The 17753-nt window shown below is 54.6% G+C and overlaps 1 protein-coding gene across 7 annotated transcripts; it reads left to right on the top strand.

The window, feature by feature from the left end:
• Window positions 1-7655: 7655 nt before the first annotated feature.
• GRB7 (growth factor receptor bound protein 7) lies at window positions 7656-17753 on the top strand. 7 transcript variants are annotated; one of them, XM_033183176.1, is made up of 16 exons: window positions 7656-8336; window positions 9294-10364; window positions 12816-12975; window positions 13085-13235; window positions 13417-13573; window positions 13699-13820; window positions 13911-13988; window positions 14571-14708; window positions 15054-15164; window positions 15383-15481; window positions 15739-15819; window positions 15918-16034; window positions 16221-16281; window positions 16406-16493; window positions 16600-16693; window positions 17235-17753. In XM_033183176.1, exons 3-16 carry the CDS (start codon window positions 12821-12823, stop codon window positions 17379-17381), a joined length of 1599 nt encoding a protein of 532 aa, XP_033039067.1. In that variant the 5' UTR covers window positions 7656-8336; window positions 9294-10364; window positions 12816-12820; the 3' UTR covers window positions 17382-17753. The 7 variants fall into 7 exon arrangements, with proteins under 7 accessions (XP_033039067.1, XP_033039066.1, XP_033039063.1 ...); XM_033183173.1 differs by lacking the exon at window positions 7656-8336 and adding an exon at window positions 8544-8595; XM_033183175.1 differs by lacking the exon at window positions 9294-10364.

The following is a 17753-nucleotide window of genomic DNA, read 5'->3' as shown; positions in this document are numbered from 1 at the left end:
ACACAAGTGTTTCTGATCCCAAAGCTCTAAACTCCTTTTTCCAGTCTTTTGTAACTGCCTCTTGCCTGCACTGGAAAACCGTAGACACTCTTCAGGCTGTGTGCCCCCAACAGTTCCTGCGCATCTCCTTCTCATCCAGCCTCTCACTGGGGGACTGGTGTCATTATTCCCATTTTGCAACTCTGGAAATGGAGGCTGCTCAGGTCCTCGCTGCCTTTTCCTTGCCTGCAGTACCACTATGGTATCCTAACACACTACCCACTCTAGTGTCCCTTTAGGCTATTTTTCTCTTTCTTTTTTTTTTTTCTGAGACGGAGTCCCGCTCTGTCGCCCAAACTTGAGTGCAGTGGTGCCATCTCGGCTCACTGCAACCTCCGTCTCCTGGGTTCAAGCGATTCTCCTGCCTCAGCCTCCCTAGTAGCTGAGATTACAGGTGCCAGCCACCACGCCCAGCTAAGTTTTGTTTTTTTGTTTGTTTTTTTTTCAGTCGGAGTCTTACTCTGTTGCCCAGGTTGGAGTGCAATGGCGCGATCTCAGCTCACTGCAACCTCTGCCTCCCGGCCTAAGTGAGTCTCCTGTCTCAGCCTCCTGAGTAGCTGGGATTACAGATGCCAGCCACCCCGCGGGCTAATTTTTCTATTTTTAGTGGAGATGGGGTTTCACCATGTTGGCCAAGCTCATCTCGAACTCCTGACCTTGTGATCTGTCCACTTCGGCCTCCGAAAGTGCTGGGATTACAGGTGTGAGCCACTGTACCCGGGCTCATTTTTTTTTATATATATATTTAAAAAAACAGTCAGGGCATGGTGGCTCACACCTGTAATCCCAGCATTTTGGGAGGCCAAGGTGGGCGGATCACTTGAGGCCAGGAGTTTAAAATCAGCCTGGCCAACTCGGCAAAACCCTGTCTCTACTAAAAATACAGAAATTAGCTGGGTGTGGTGGCGCATACCTGTAATCCCAGCTACTCCAGAGGTTGAGGCAGGAGAATCGCTTGAACCTGGGAGGTGGAGGTTTCAGTGAGCTGAGATCTCACCACTGCACTCCAGCCTGGACGACTGGACGACAGAGTGAGACTGTATAAAAAAAAAAGGAAAGGAAAGGAAAGGAAAGGAAAGGAAAGGAAAGGAAGGAAGGAAGGAAGGAAGGAAGGAAGGAAGGAAGGAAGGAAGGAAGGAAGGAAGGAGAAAATAAAGAAAATGCAGTGATTTGTACAGTTGCCTAACTATCACCACAATCCAGTTACAGAATGTTTCCGTCAACCTGGTAAGTCCTTCCCACCTGTTTCTGGTCAATTCAGCTCCCAATTCCAGTCCTATGCAACCACTGATCTGCTTTCTGTCTCTAACTTTGCCTTTTCTGGATGTTTCATATAAACAGAATAATATGCTATGTGGTCTTTTGCTTATGGCTTCTTTCACCCAATATGTTTTTTGAGATACATTCATGCTGTAGCGTCTAGAGTAGTTTGTTCCTTTTCATTGCTGAGTTGTATTCCACGTGTGGTTATGCCACATTTTGTTTCTTAATTCACCAGTTGATGGATATTTAGGGTTCCAGTGTTTTTTGTCTATTTTGAAGAATGCTGCTACAGATGTTTAGGTGTCTTTGCATAGGTGTATGTTTTCATTTCTCTTGGGTAGATTCCTAAGGGTAGAACTGCTGGGTCATGTGTTAAGTTTATGATCAACTTTTCTTTTGAGACAGGGTCTCGCTCTGTTGCCCAGGCTGGAATGCAGCAGTGCAAACTGCTCACTGCAGCCTCGACCTGCTGAACTCAATCTATCCTCTTGCCTCAGCCTCCTGAATAGCTGGGACTACAGACACGCACCAGCATGCCCAGATAATTTTTTTGTATTTTTTGTAGAGACAAGGTTTTGCCATTTTGCCCAGGCTAGCATTTAACTTTTTAAGAAACGGCCAGACTGGAGGCCGGACGTGGTGGCTCACGCCTGTAATCCCAGCACTTTGGGAGGCCGAGGCGGGCGGATCACAAGGTCAGGAGATCGAGACCATCCTGGCTAACACGGTGAAACTCCGTCTCTACTAAAAAAAAATACAAAAAATTAGCCGGGCGTGGTGGCGGGTGCCTGTAGTCCCAGCTACTCGGGAGGCTGAGGCAGGAGAATGGCGTGAACCTGGGAAGCAGAGCTTGCAGTGAGCCGAGATTGCGCCACTGCACTCCAGCCTGGGGGACAGAGCGAGACTCCGTCTCAAAAAAAAAAAAATAGACTTAAATTGGCTGGCCGCGTTGGCTCACACCTGTAATCACAGCACTTTGGGAGATCGAGACCATCCTGGCTAACAAGGTGAAACTCCATCTCTACTAAAAATACAAAAATTAGCCGGGCGCGGTGGCGGGCGCCTGTAGTCCCAGCTATACACAGGAGGCTGAGGCAGGAGAATGGCATGAACCCGGGAGGCGGAGCTTGCAGTGAGTGGAGATCGCGCCACTGCACTTGAACCTGGGCGACAGAGCGAGACTCCGTCTCCAAAAAAAAAAAAGATTTAAATTATAGGCCGGGCGCGGTGGCTCAAGCCTGTAATCCCAGCACTTTCGGAGGCTGAGACGGGCAGATCACGAGGTTAGGCGATCGAGACCATCCTGGCTAACATGGTGAAACCCCGTCTCTACTAAAAAATACAAAAAACTAGCCGGGCGAGGTGGCAGGTGCCTGTAGTCCCAGCTACTTGGGAGGCTGAGGCAGGAGAATGGCATAAACCCGGGAGGCAGAGCTTGCAGTGAGCTGAGATCCGGCCACAGCACTCCAGCCTGGGCGACAGAGCGAGACTCCGTCTCAAAAAAAAAAAAAAGAAAAGGCCAGACTGTTTTTCAAAGTTTTCCCACCAGCAATATATGAGGATTCGTCACTCCATATCCTCACCAATACTTGTTTTCTGTCTCTTTGATTATAACCATCCTAGTGAACATGACATGATATATAATTGTGGTTTTAATTTTCATTTATCTAATGACTGTTGTGTATCTTTCAGGTAGTTATTAGTCATTCATATACATATTTGAAGAAACATCTATTCAAGTCTTTTGCCTATTTTTATTAGGATTGTTTGTCTCTTTATTATTGATTTGTAAAAATTCTTTATATATTTTGGATACCAACCAAAATATATACAACCATATATAGTTGTATATGGTTTGCAACTATTTTCTCCCAGTCTTTGGCTAATTTTTTTTCTTTTTTCTTTTTTTTCTTTCTTTCTTTTTTTGAGACAGGGTCTCACTGTGTCACCCAGGCTGGAGTGCAGTGGCACAATCTCGGCTCACTGCAACCTCCACTTCCCAGGTTCAAGCAATTCTTGTGCCTCAGCCTCCCAAGTAGCTGGGATTACAGGCATGTGCCACCATGGCCCAGATAATTTTCTGTATTTTTAGTAGCAATGGTCAGGCAGTTTTTGCTGTATTGGCCAGGCTGGTCTGGATCTCTGGCCTCACGTGATCTGCCTGCCTCTGCCTCCCAAAGTGCTGGGATCATAGGCATAAGCCACTTCACCTGGCTTCATTTTTTCTTTCTTTTTTGAGACAGTGTCTTGCTCTGTGACCCAGACTGGAGCACAGTAGCACAATCACAGCTCACTGCAGCCTCAACTTCTTAGGCTCAAGCGATTGTCACACCTCAGCCCCACCAAGTAGCCAGGACTATAGGCCCGCACCACCATGCCTGGATAAATTTTATATTTTTTGTAGAGATGAGGTCTTGCCAGGTTGTCTAGGCTGGTCTCAAACTCCTGGGCTCAAGCGATTCACCTGCCTCGGCCTCCCAGAGTGCTGGGATTACAGGTATGAGCCACCATGCCTGGCCTCTTCCTTTTTTTTTTTTGAGATGGAATTTCGCTCTTCTTGCCCAGGCTGGAGTGCAATGGCACCATCTTGGCTCACCACAACGTCTGCCTCCTTGGTTTAAGCGATTCCCCTGCCTCAGACTCCTGAGTAGCTGGGATTACAGGCATGCGCCACCATGTCTGGCTAATTTTTTTTTTTTTTTTTTTAGTAGAGATGGGGTTTCTCCATGTTGGCCAGGCTGGTCTTGAACTCCCGACCTCAGGCGATCCATCCGCCTCGGCCTCCCAAAGTGCTGGGATTACAGATGTGAGCTACCGCGCCCGGCCTGGCCTCTTCTTAATGGTGGCTTTTGAAGTGCAAACGTTTTAAATTTTGACAAAATCTAACATAAATTTTTTTCTCGTCAGTTCTCTTTTTCCTGTTATATTTAAGTTCTCTGCCTAACCAAGGTCATGAAGACTATCTCCCATGGTTTCTTCTAGAAGTTTTATGGTTTTAGCTCTCACATTCAGGTATATGATCTATATCGAGTTTTTTTTTTTTTTTTTTATGCATCCTGTGAGCAAAAGATCTAAATTCACCTTTTGGCATGTGGCTATTCAATTGATCACAGTACCATTTATTGAAAAGCCTATCCTTTCCTCCATCAAATTGTCTTGGCACCCTGTAAAATCAATTGACCAGAAATGTAAAAGGGTTTCTACTTGGACTCTAGATTCTGTTCCATTGACCTATAAACTCATTCTTATTTATTAGTATTACTATTTTTCCCCGAGATGGAGTCTTGCTCTGTTGCCCCAGCTGGAGTGCAGTGGCACGATCTTGGCTCCTTGCAACGTCCGCCTCCCGGGTTCAAGCAATTCTCCTGCTTCAGCCTCCCGAGTAGCTGGAATTATAGGTGTGCACCACCACGCCCAGCTAATTTTTGTATTTTTAGCAGAGACAGGGTTTCACCATGTTGGCCAGGCTAGTCTCGAACTCCTGACCTCATGATCCACCTGCCTCGGCCTCTCAAAGTGTTGGGATTACAGGCGTGAGCCACTGTGCCCGGCCTTGTTGTTGTTGTTTTAAAATTCAGATACAACTTATACACAGTAAAATTCATCCTCTTGAGTGTACCTTTCTTTTTTTTCTCTCTTTTTTTGAGATAGAGTCTCACTCTTGTCGCCCAGCCTGGAGTGCAATGGCTCAAACTCAGCACACTGAAACCTCTGTCTCCTGAGTTCAAGAGATTCTCCTGCCTCAGCCTCCTGAGTAGCTGGGATTATAGGTGCATGCCACCATGCCTGGCTAATTTTTGTATTTTTAGTAGAGACAGGGTTTTGCTATGTCGAGCAGGCTGGTCTTGAACTCCTGACCTCATGATCCGCCCACTTCATCCTCCCAAAGTCCTGGGATTACAGGTGTGAGCCACCACACCCAGTCTTGAGTGTACCTTTCTTTTTTTTTTGAGATGGAGTCTCGCTCTGTCGCCCAGGCTGGAGTGCAGTGGCCGGATCTCAGCTCACTGCAAGCTCTGCCTCCCGGGTTCACGCCATTCTCCTGCCTCAGCCTCCCGAGCAGCTGGGACTACAGGCGCCCGCCACCTCGCCCGGCTAGTTTTTTGTATTTTTTAGTAGAGACGGAGTTTCACCGTGTTAGCCAGGATGGTCTCAATCTCCTGACCTCGTGATCCGCCCATCTTGGCCTCCCAAAGTGCTGGGATTACAGGCTTGAGCCACCGCGCCTGGCCTGAGTGTACCTTTCTATGAGTCCTAAGAAACACACACAGCTGTGTATCCAACCCCACAACCAAGATACAGAATGGTCCCATCAGCTCCCACAAGTCCCTGTGCCCCCTACTGTGGACCCCTCTCCCTCCTCCCCAACCCCAGACCTGCTTTTTGTTCACACAGTTCCACCCCCTCCAGAAAGCCATATAAGTTGATTCCTACAGCACTCAGCCCTCTGACTGTGGCTTCATTTCCATCCCATCCTTCAACATCCAGGATGATATTTCTAAAATGTAAATGTGCCCTCTCCTCTGTGCTTCTACTTAAGTCTAAATACAACTTGAAGGGTCTGGTCTTTGACCGCTACTCCTGCCCATCTGGACAAACAGGATGGATGGCTCTCAAACCTGGCTTGCGGAACAGCCACCTGAGGGCTTGTCAATACCACACCTTCCTGAGTCTTAGCCCCACAGACTGAGATTCAATTGCTGGGGAGGAGCCCAAGGATCTGTTTTTCACACAAGGTTAGGGAGGTCTGGAGGCCACATTTGCAGAAGCATAGCTGCCTCTCTCCACACCTTCCACACCTGTCCAGGTTCACCCACGTGGCCTCTGCTTCCTCCTTTCTCCTCCAACCCCACTCTCTGTCTCTGCATGCTGCATCCCCTCCTGTCCAGAGCTCTGGCAGTGGTTTCTTCACTTGGGAAGGTGGCCTCCTTCCCCAGTTCCCATCCACCGATTCCAACCCCCTTCCCATGTCAGCCAGCTTCTCCTCTGCTCAGCTGTCACCTCCACAGAGAAGTCTTTCCTGACTCCCTATGTGAGTCATTCTCCCAGCATAGTTGTCTCCTGTCATTTCTTATTTGTGTGATTCTTTGATTAACATCAATCTTCCTGATTGGCTGTGTGAGGATGGGGCGGGGTCTGTTTTTGTTGCTTACCCCAGTATCCCCAGCACCAAACATGGGGCTGGCATATGGTAGGTACTGAACAGAGAGTTGAATAAATTAATGAGTGAATTGTCTACTCTGCCTTTGCACAAGCTGCTCCATCACCCAAGAGACCTTGCCTCCTCCCCCACTTCTTTGCTAGGCACACTCATACCAGTGTTCCCTAGGAAAACTCCGGAGAAAATTGAGGCAGGAGTCACTCCTCTGTGCCCCCCCATGGTGGACCTCTTATCACCCTAAGGATTGTTTGTTTTCCTGTCACCCACATCAAGCTGGGTGGTGGCCACAGCCTTTGATTTCTGCCTCCCAACCCTTCTCCCAAGTACCCTGTTTGCCCAGTGCTGAACTAGAGAGCTGAAGTGATCCCTGAGAGAACTAAATCGATCCCTCAGGCCGGGTGCGGTGGCGCACACCTGTAATCCTAACACTTTGGGAGGCCGAGGTGGGTAGATTACCTGAGGTCAGGAGTTTGAGACCAACCTGGCCAATGTGGAGAAACCCCGATTTACTAAAAATACAAAAATTAGCTGGGTGTGTGGCCTGTAATCCCAGCTACTCGGAAGGCCAAGGCAGGAGAATCGCTTAAACCCAGGAGGCAGAGTTTGCAGTGAGCGGAGATGGTGCCACTACACTCCAGCTTGGGTGACAGAGCAGGACTTTGTCTCAAAAAAAAAATAAATAAAGTGGGCCGGGCGTGGTGGCTCAAGCCTGTAATCCCAGCACTTTGGGAGGCCGAGACGGGCGGATCACGAGGTCAGGAGATCGAGACCATCCTGGCTAACACGGTGAAACCCCATCTCTACTGAAAAATACAAAAAAAAAAACTAGCCGGGCGAGGTGGCGGGCGCCTGTAGTCCCTGCTACTCGGGAGGTTGAGGCAGGAGAATGGCGTAAAACCCAGGAGGCGGAGCTTGCAGTGAGCTGAGATCCGGCCACTGCACTCCAGTTCGGGCCACAGAGCAAGACTCTGTCTCAAAAAAAAAAAAAAAAATAAATAAATAAATAAATAAATAAAATAAAATAAAATAAAGTGGTCCCTCTAAGAGGAATCTCCAGGGGCCCAGGCCAGAGCTTTCTCCGGGTCACCATGGCTTCTCCCACTGTGCCACCCTGCCTAAGCCCCTCGATTTTAAAGGGGAAGCCAAGACTCTGGACTTTGCTCAGAAGGTGGGGGGCGGGGGAGGGGCTTACCCTGGGTGCTTCTGAGGGGCCAGGGCACAGCCACCATGGTATGGGTGCCTGCAGATGGATGGGCAGGCCATGTTGCTGGACACCCCCTGGCTGGCGTCCCTCCTTGGCAGGGTGCTCTTTGCCCCATGGGGTGGGATCCAGAGCTGCCGAAGGGCTCCCTGGCTTGGCCAATGAACAGACCAGGTTCGGGGAGGATGTTTGGGAGGAGTGGACGGGGTGGTTCCCTTTACCTTGCAGCCCTCAGACCCTCCCCCCGCCCTCCCAGGTGGTCGGGACTCTTGATCTTCGCTGTTGGTGCTGTCTGTTCGGCTGTCTTCCCCGCCTCTCCCTAGGCACCTGCACCCTCTCTTGGCACCTGCTACCAGGATAGGAAGGGCAAAAACAATCCCAGTTGGCGTAGAGTGTCAGGGAGTCTCCACCCTCCTCCCAGGCTTCCTCCTCCCAGGCGCCTCCCCTGGACACGCCCCCATCTGCCCAAGATAATTTTAGTTTCCTTGGGCCTGGAATCTGGACACACAGGACTCCCCCGGCCCTGACTTCTCTGTCCGAAGTCGGGGCACCCTCCTACCACCTGTAGAGAAGCGGGAGTGGATCTGAAATAAAATCTAGGAATCTGGGGCTTCCTAGACGGAGCCAGACTTCGGAACGGGTGTCCTGCTACTTCTGCTGGGGCTCCTCCAGGTAAGGGGACAGAGATCGGTCTCAGATGACAGCCTGCCAGGCAACCCCCAGCCGCACCAGGGCCCCAGGCTGTGCCCGTCTCCGGCCAAACTGGCCGGCGGCCCAGGTGGGCGGATTGGAGCCACCTGGCCCTCCCCCTCCCCCGCTCGGTGATGTCAGGCCCGGGGCGGGGGCTGGAGGGGGACAGGTACTTAAGGGCCTGGCGTCTCACTCCCTGAAGACGTGGTCCCAGCTGGGTGTCCTGATGCTCGGGGTTCAGGTAAGAACCCAAGCGGGCATTCATCCTTTGGGGGCAGGCACGGCCGGTCTGGGGGCCAGTAGGGAAAGGCTGGGTCTCCTGCTGGGTTGCTCGGCCTCCCACTTTTTTCTTTTCCGCCCATCTCCCACCCCGCCCCCTCCTCCCCACCCGCCCTCTTTAGTCCCCATCCTAGTTTCCAGCCCTCCTTGTTCCCTCCCCGTACACCTCCCCGAAGCCAGCAGCGAGAATGGGAAGGAAGACCTGATTCTCTCCTCCGACTTGGCTTTCCCGCTGAAACTAGCCCCTCCCCGCACACCCTGGGAGAGCCGCCCTCACTCCCTTGCTCGCCCAGTTTACCCCAGTTTGGGTTTCCCCAAGTCTCTAAGACAGACGTCTCCGCGGGCTGCGGGGAGATGTGGGGAGGGCCCCCTCCACTTTGGAGGCCAGTGAAGGAGAGGGATCCTCTAAATTGTTGAGGCTCCATCTCTCCAGACTGTATGCCCTGCTCAGCAACACCGCCTCCGGCCCTCGGGTGGGAAAGTGGAGGCCGGGTGAGCCGGGGTCCCTCCTGGCTTCAGCATGAAGTGGGCAGAAAGGCTAGAGGGGTGGGTGAGGGGCTCTGCAGTGCGGTGGGGCCTGGGGAGAGTGGGGTGGGGGATGGCAGATGCTTTCCTCTGCTTGATGAGGCTAAGGAGACCCGGTCTGGGTCTCCCTGGCAGATTGAGGACAGAGAATGCACCTGCCGGCAAGGTGGAACCCGCCTCGCCGCCCCGCTCCAGCCTCACTGCCCACCAGGAATGCTCCCTTTTGGTCCGCCGGTCTTGGACTCTGCTCTCTCCTGATATCCTGCTGTGTGCGGGGTGGGGGGACCTCATGGAAGCAGGCAGCCTGTAATGATTAACCGCACAGACACTCCAGCATTCTTCCCGAATTAAACTTTAAAAGAGCTGCCCCGCCTTCTCCCATTGGGTATTTTTCCTGAGCGAGAGTGGGCGGGGCCTCAGAGTCCTGGGTCCTCCCTTCTACTAGGAGTCATCCAGGGGTTTCTCACCTTCTCACCTGGGCCCTGCACCCTAAAAGGTTATAAGCCTGTCCCGTGGGGGCGGGGCGTGGAGTACTGGGCGGACAGGGGCGCTCCCGCCACATCCAGGCCCCTGGCCCAGGCCTCAGTCCCGCAAGCCCTTCCCCCTACTCTGGGAAGTAGAGTTGTTTTCTGTTGGCCCTGAACACCGGGCCCCGCCACCCGCCCTTAGGGCCAGCCAGGTGGGGCGTGATTCAGGAAGTAAACAAGGAGGTTGGGAGGACAGGAACGCGGGTGGGGCTGGAGCCACTGGGGGAGCAGGCAGCTGGGAAGACACGGCCAGAGTTGCCTCGTTGAGGGGACAAACTGATTTTGGGGGTCGGTCTTTCCAACCGAAGCTTTCCCGGTGCCTCAGTTTCAGAACTCTAGATCTCTAAGCTGCCAGGCCTACAGCCAGGACCCCTTCCTCCTCCCTGCTCACCCCTTTGGTCTTAAGGATTCCACCCGCCTCCAGCCTTAGAAGGGGCTGAAGGGCCCGGGTGGGGGGATCTGAAGGCAAACCCCAGCCTTGGGCTGGCCATCTCTGATCTCTGAGGCCAGGCTGTGATGTGATTCAAATCCACTTCTAACCCCTTCCAAGCGCTGCCCTCCTGAATTCTTTGCTCCTCTCCCCACCCCACTGTTGGTCTGTGATTTGGAGGCAGGTGTTGGCCCCCTGCAACCTGGAATGAAATCACCGGGGCTGTTTGGAGACCGGGGCTGTTTGGAGGTTAGACTGGGGTGGGAGTGGGGGATTGTGTTCTGGTATTGAGGTGCTGGCGTCTCTTGCTAGCGGGTGGCGGGTATATCTTGCACCTCCTGGCAGGATCCTGGGCCCCCTCCCTGGCCTTTCATCCTGTCTGTCTGTCTTCTTGAGTATTTTCCCTTTCCACTCCTGCTCCTGTGGTACCCCTCTGGCCGGGACACCCAGGAGAATGTGTGGGGAGGAACCTCATCCACACGGGGCGGGGGCTCTGAGCGATGCTTTGGGTAGGGAGGGGCACCGCTGGGACGCTGGCTTCTCTCCAAATGGGCCTCTGAATCCAGGCCGGACATTGCCTCTCTCTTTCCCCGGTGAGGGATTCCCTGGCAAGGCGGTGGTTTGGCACTGGGGGCGAGAGATCACAGGTCCCACCTGGCCTGGAGCTAGGCCGAGGGTGGGGAGGAGGAGGTGATGTCAGAGGAGCCTCAGGCCCCACATCTTCCTCCCCCATCCTGTTCCCAGCCCCATGCCTCCCCCATTCGGCTCTGGCTACCCTTGGGTTGGGGAGTTGGGGGGAGGGTAGAGGCAGGGCTGTTTTTGTTTCTCCTAAGCCAGGAAGTTGTGTGGATGAGTCAAGGTTGAATGGAGAGCCCTAGGCAGTGTTGTCCCGCCTGCCCTGACTCACCTGTCCCCCAAATCCCCTGATGCCCTCACTGAAGGGTCAGGTGCCTGCGCCCTCCTGAGGGGTCAATCCCAGGTGCCCCAGGTGGCCTCATAGTACTGGCCCAGTGTTCGGAGAACAGGCTGGGGGCTGGGATTGCAGGTTCTCCCAGGTCTCAGTCCAGCCAAAGGGGTCTGCCTGGTTCCTGAGGAGGAGGGGCCAGCCCCACCTCCATCTCTAGTGCTTGTCTTCGCCCGCCCTCGTGTCTTTACTTGTCCTGAGTGTCTGTGCAGCCCCTGTAAGTGATAAGACGTGGGTGAGATTGGCCTTGCCTGGGGGTACCAGGTGCCCTTGGACAAATGAGTGGATAGGACAGGTGCACAGTAATGGATGATGTAGCCCCTGCACAGTGCTGAGAGGGAGTCCTTCACTCAGAATGTGGAAAGCCAGGAAGGCTTCTCAGAGGAAGTGGCTCTAGCATTGGAGCCTCAGGAAAGAGTTGGGCAGGAGGATGGCCTGGGGAGGGTAAGCAAGGTTTAGGGGCTGCTGGGGCCAGGACGCCTACCCCTGGCCTGCTCTCCCCCTTGCACTGAAGCGGAGCTGGCTCTCCTGCCTTTCTGGCTCCCATCCTTCCCCACCTCCTTCTCCCCACTGCATCACTCATCACTTGGGCAGGCCAAACTTCACCAAGTACGAACAGGCTCTGGCAACTGGGTCTGGCAACACAGTGCTGGAAAAGCCCGGGCAGAGCCCGGATCAGTGAGTGCCCCACGCGTAGAGGCAAAGGAGTGGACCTTTGCCCTGACCCTGAGGGCTGAGCCTGAGAGTGTGTGGGTTGTGAAATCTGTTGTGACCACCAGGCTTGTGGTGGGTGGACCCTCAGCTCTTCCTGTGAGCAACTTTGTGCTAAAGAAAGAGCACTGGAGCTGGGCGCAATGGCTCACGCCTGTAATCCCAGCACTTTGGGAGGCCAAGGCGGATGGATCAGGAGTTCAAGACCAGCCTGGCCAACATGGTGAAACCCTATCTCTACTAAAAATACAAAAATTAGCTGGCCATGGTGGCATGCACCTATAATCCCAGTTACTCGGGAGGTTGGGCAAGAGAATCACTTGAACCCAGGAGGCAGAGGTTGCAATGAGCTGAGATGGCGCCACTGCAAAAAAAAAAAAAAGAAAAAAGAAAAAAAACCCAGAAAGAGCACTGGACTTGGAGTCTAAACACCAGGTTCTACTCCCAACTCACCTGTGACTGAGACTAAGAATGCTTCCTTCTCAGAGACTCAGTGTCCCCTTTTATTTTATTTTTTATTTTTTATTTTTTTTGAGACGGAGTCTCGCTCTGTCACCCAGGATGGAGTGCAGTGGCCGGATCTCAGCTCACGGCAAGCTCTGCCTCCCGGGTTCACGCCATTCTCCTGCCTCAGCCTCCCAAGTAGCTGGGACCACAGGCGCCCGCCACCTTGCCCGGCTAGTTTTTTGTATTTTTTAGTAGAGACGGGGTTTCACCGTGTTAGCCAGGATGGTCTCGATCTCCTGACCTCGTGATCCGCCCGTCTCGGCCTCCCAAAGTGCTGGGATTACAGGCTTGAGCCACCGCGCCCGGCCGGTGTCCCCTTTTATAAAATGAGGCTCATTCTATCCTTCCCCAAGGGCTTCAGGGAAACTCCAGTTAGAGCAGTGAGGTGCTAGGTAAACTCTGAGGGGCACCCTAACCACCGTGTGAGGTCAGGAGGTCTGATTTCTCTAGTCCCCTCTCCCCAGGACAAGGGCACACAACTGACACAACTGGTTCCATTCAGCCCCTCTCTCCCTCAGATACCATGGAGCTGGATCTGTCTCCACCTCATCTTGGCAGCTCTCCGGAAGACCTTTGCCCAGCCCCCGGGACCCCTCCTGGGACTCCCCGGCCCCCTGATACCCCTCTGCCTGAGGAGGTAAAGAGGTCCCAGCCTCTCCTCATCCCAACCACCAGCAGGTACGATGGGATGTGGGGCTTGGGGGAGGTCAGTGCTGGATAATACAAAGAGGCTTGCAGGCCACTGCTCCCTTCCCCACACCTCTCTCCCTTTTTCTTCTTGCCACAGGAAACTTCGAGAGGAGGAGCGGCGTGCCACCTCCCTCCCCTCCATCCCCAACCCCTTCCCTGAGCTCTGCAGTCCTCCCTCACAGAGCCCTATTCTCGGGGGCCCCTCCAGTGCAAGGGGGCTGCTCCCCCGCGATGCCAGCCGCCCCCATGTGAGTTGTCCCTCAGAAGGGAAGGGAGGGATGCAGGAGTTCTGGATCTGTGGGAGATACACAGCCACTTCCATGGAGGCGGGGGATCTTGGTTAGGAGTCCCTGAGGGTCTAGCAGGTGTGGAAAGGGAAGGAATCACCCTTTGCCTCCCCACAAGTCATCTGCAATTCCTGGGGCACAGGTGGTAAAGGTGTACAGTGAGGACGGGGCCTGCAGGTCTGTGGAGGTGGCGGCAGGTGCCACAGCTCGCCATGTGTGTGAAATGCTGGTGCAGCGAGCTCACGCTTTGAGCGACGAGACCTGGGGGCTGGTGGAGTGCCACCCCCACCTAGCACTGGGTAAGTCGGGTGCATGGAACGACCCAGGCCGGGAGGTGATGCCTCGCATCTTGGGCTAGGCATGTGACTCATCTGGGAGATCTGGTTGATCTCCAGTAACCCCTGCTTTTTGCCTTTGACCCCAGAGCGGGGTTTGGAGGACCACGAGTCCGTCGTGGAAGTACAGGCTGCCTGGCCCGTGGGCGGAGATAGCCGCTTCGTCTTCCGGAAAAACTTCGCCAAGTACGAACTGTTCAAGAGCTCCCCAGTGAGTGTGTGAGGGCTGTCTGGGCACTGGGATGCCCTGATCCTGAACTGGACACTGGCGCCCTGACCCCTGACACTTTTCTACCCTCAGCACTCCCTGTTCCCAGAAAAAATGGTCTCCAGCTGTCTCGATGCACACACTGGTATATCCCATGAAGACCTCATCCAGGTAGGGAGACCCCCCCCCATTTCACTGCATATTCACGATTCCCCAGAACTGACCAGTGCTTCTCCGCCCTTAGGTCCTGTGCCTCCCCTCTATGTGGTAGAAAGAGCCAAACCACAGTCCTGTGTGACTGGGGACAAGTCACTTTCCCTGCCTGAGCATCAGTTTCTTCTGTTAAATGGGGGCGAGAAATGCATGTGGAGCATTTCCTTGTAAAAACCTGAGGGTGGGCTGGGTGTGGTGGTTCATGCCTGTAATCCCAGCACTTTGGGAGGTTGAGGCAGGAGGATTACTTGAGCCCAGAAGTTTGAGACCACCCTGGGCAACATAGTGAGACCTTGTCTCTCCAAAAAAAAAAAAAGAAAAAGAAAAAGGCCAAGAATGGTGGCATGAGCCTGGTCCCAGGTGCTTGGGAGGCTGAGGTGGGAGGATCACTTGAGCTTGGGAGGTGGAGGTTGCAGTGAGCTGTGATCGTGCCACCGCACTGGCATAAGACCCCGTCTCAAAAAGAAAAAGAAAACATCCTGGTGGTAGAGGGGAAGGGAGGAGGTCAGACCTCCCACTCTCTTCTCTTCTCTGGTTCAGAACTTCCTGAATGCTGGCAGCTTCCCTGAGATCCAGGGCTTTCTGCAGCTGCGGGGTTCAGGACGGAAGCTTTGGAAACGCTTTTTCTGCTTCTTGCGCCGATCTGGCCTCTATTACTCCACCAAGGGCACCTCTAAGGTGAGGTCTTGAGAGTGCCAGCCCCAGCCTCTGCAGTCCCTGGTCCTTTTAGAAGTTGCCCCTTCTCTGCTGGAACCCCTGAGCCCTTCTCCCCCTGTGCCCCCCAGGCCAACCACCTCCAGTTTACCATCTCTCCCTACATCCTTGCCCAGCTCACCTGCCCAGGGAGGTAGCAGGAGAAAAGATGACCTGAGTTTAAGTCCTGGCTCTACTTCTATTTGCTATGTGACCCTGGGCACTCCCTTGCCCCTCTCTGGTCCTGAAATCTCCCCACCTGGCTTGTGGGGGGAGGTCATAGCGGGCGGGGTCCACCTGTACCAAGTCCTGCTCACTTGTGCTGCTCAGGATCCGAGGCACCTGCAGTACGTGGCAGATGTGAACGAGTCCAACGTGTACGTGGTGACGCAAGGCCGCAAGCTCTACGGGATGCCCACCGACTTCGGCTTCTGTGTCAAGGTGAAGACCTGGCCAGGCCTGGCCCCTGGCCTGGGGAAGCAGGAACTGCTCAGGCCCCTGGATCTTGCCTGGGGCTTAGTCCCAATTCAGATGCCTAGACTCCTCTCCCTGCACCCTGGCCTGCTGGAAACTCCCTGGATCCTGCTCTGCTCTGTGGAGCAGGGACAGAGGTAGTCCCAAAGGCAGATACGGGACCAGCCAGTTTCCTCTCTCCACAGCCCAACAAGCTTCGAAATGGCCACAAGGGGCTTCGGATCTTCTGCAGTGAAGATGAGCAGAGCCGCACCTGCTGGCTGGCTGCCTTCCGCCTCTTCAAGGTGAGACCCTGGCAGTGGCATGGGGGGCTGACCTGGCCAGAGGGATTCCCAGCTCTGCCCCCAGGAAGTCTCAGGAATGAGGAGGGCATCACAGCCTTGCTCTCTGATAACCCTCAGTCCAAGCCTGAAGTTATAGGAAGCACCCATTGAAGGCAGAAATACAGCCCTAGTCTGGGCAAGTCCTGGTTTGAAGGGGGGTCACAGCCACGCCCCCAGGACCTCTCAACCTCAAGCGCTCTTTCTCTCCCCACCCCCAGTACGGGGTGCAGCTGTACAGGAATTACCAGCAGGCACAGTCTCACCATTTGCGTCCGCCTTGTTTGGGTTCCCCACCCTTGGTGAGTGCACACAAGGGGATGGAAGGGTGGGCACGCAGGCCCTGTCTTAGGGGTACCTGGGCCCTGTTCTGACCTCTCCCCTCTCCTTCCATCTCCAGAGAAGTGTCTCAGATAATACCCTGGTGGCCATGGACTTCTCTGGCCATGCTGGGCGCGTCATTGAGAACCCCCGGGAGGCTCTGAGTGTGGCTCTGGAGGAGGCCCACGCCTGGAGGGTGAGGCCTGCTGCCTGTGTGTTTGTGCTGGGGACCCACTCTCTGGGTGGGATCCCTGAAATAGGAGGGAGGAAGAGGGGGCAGGGGGAGGCCCCCTGGCTGGGGAGAAGTGCTCTACCTTCCTGAGGTGCTGGGTAATGCCCGCAAGCACACCCCGACTCTCCCATATCTCCCACTGCTCCACAGAAGAAGACAAACCACCGCCTCAGCCTGCCCACGCCGGCCTCCGGCACGAGCCTCAGTGCAGGTGTGTGACGGCCCTGAGTCCTGGGGCGGGGGCTGCCTCGACTTCTCTTTGCATTCTCAGTGGGGAGCAGATGGTATAGGGGTCCCCTCCCCAAAGTGACCGCCCATGTCCTTCCCCACCGCAGCCATCCACCGCACCCAACTCTGGTTCCACGGGCGCATTTCCCGTGAGGAGAGCCAGCGGCTTATTGGACAGCAGGGCTTGGTAGACGGGTAAGGGGCAGGGCCGGGCAACAGACCCAGGGATAAGAGAGACCGGGGTCCAGGTGGCAGCCGTGGGTCCTTGGGTAATGCCGCCCTATCTCCTGTCTTCTGGCAGCCTGTTCCTGGTCCGGGAGAGTCAGCGGAACCCCCAGGGCTTTGTCCTCTCTTTGTGCCACCTGCAGAAAGTGAAGCATTATCTCATCCTGCCGGTGAGCTTCCCTGCGTCCCTGGAGTCCTGCAATGAGACACAGGACTCCTAGCAACCTGTCCTCCTCACCAGGCCCCTCCAGAGGCTCCCTGGCCCCTAGTGCATCTCCCTTTTCCCTGCCCAAGAAGTGGGAGGCTGAGTGCGGTGGCTCACACCTGTAATCCTAGCACTTGGGAAGGCCAAGGTGGGAGAATGGTTTGAGCCCAGGAGTTCGAGACCAGCCTGGGCAACACAGGGAGACCCCATCTCTACAAATAATTTAAAAATGAGCCAGGCATGGTGGTGCACACCTGTAGTCCCAGCTACTCAGGAGGCTGAGGTGGGAGCATTGCTTGAGCCCAGAGGGTCAAGGCTGCAGTGAGCCATGGTGGCACCACCACACTCCAGCCTGGATGACAGAGTGAGAAAACCCTGTCAAAAAAAAAAAAAAAAAAAAGAAAAGAAAAAAGAATAAAAGGAAATGGGTGGGGCCCTGGCCCAGGAGGGAGCTCCCTAAGCCTCGGGCCCCTCCCTGACCTTCCACCCCCTCTACTGTGCCCCAGAGTGAGGAGGAGGGCCGCCTGTACTTCAGCATGGATGATGGCCAGACCCGCTTCACTGACCTGCTGCAGCTCGTGGAGTTCCACCAGCTGAACCGCGGCATCCTGCCATGCTTGCTGCGCCACTGCTGCACGCGGGTGGCCCTCTGACCAGGCCATGGACTGGCTCGTGCCTCAGCCCGCCTTCAGGCTGCCTGCCGCCTCTCCACCCATCCAGTGGACTCTGGGATGTGGCAGCGGGGAACGGGATGAGGAGCAGAAGGGTTCCCCCACTCCAGTTTTCGCCTCTGCTTCTTTGCCTCCCTCAAAGCTCCAGTTCCCTCCTGACCCCTCTCCTCAAGGGAAGGCCTGGGGTGGCCCCCTCCCCTTCTCCTAGCTCCGGAGTTGCTGCTCTAGGGCAGGGCATTATGGGAGAATTGGGGGCAGCCCAGGCAGTCTCATGCCCCCACTCTGTACAGACTGAGAGGCCAGTTGATCTGCTCTGTTTTATACTAGTGACAATAAAGATTATTTTTTGATATA

The sequence above is a fragment of the Trachypithecus francoisi genome, unplaced genomic scaffold, assembly GCF_009764315.1.
Source record: "Trachypithecus francoisi isolate TF-2019V2 unplaced genomic scaffold, Tfra_2.0 Lachesis_group20, whole genome shotgun sequence".
Taxonomy (NCBI): Eukaryota; Metazoa; Chordata; class Mammalia; order Primates; family Cercopithecidae; genus Trachypithecus; species Trachypithecus francoisi.
The sequence above is the reverse complement of the archived record's forward strand: the minus strand, read 5'-3'. Positions and strand labels throughout refer to the sequence as shown.

Excerpts from the sequence above, each read along its gene's own strand:
- GRB7 (XM_033183171.1), top strand. Across the intron at positions 14,709-15,053 it reads CCACCAAGGGCACCTCTAAG|GATCCGAGGCACCTGCAGTA; the intron begins GTGAGGTCTTGA and ends TGTGCTGCTCAG. Across the intron at positions 16,035-16,220 it reads AGGAGGCCCACGCCTGGAGG|AAGAAGACAAACCACCGCCT; the intron begins GTGAGGCCTGCT and ends ACTGCTCCACAG.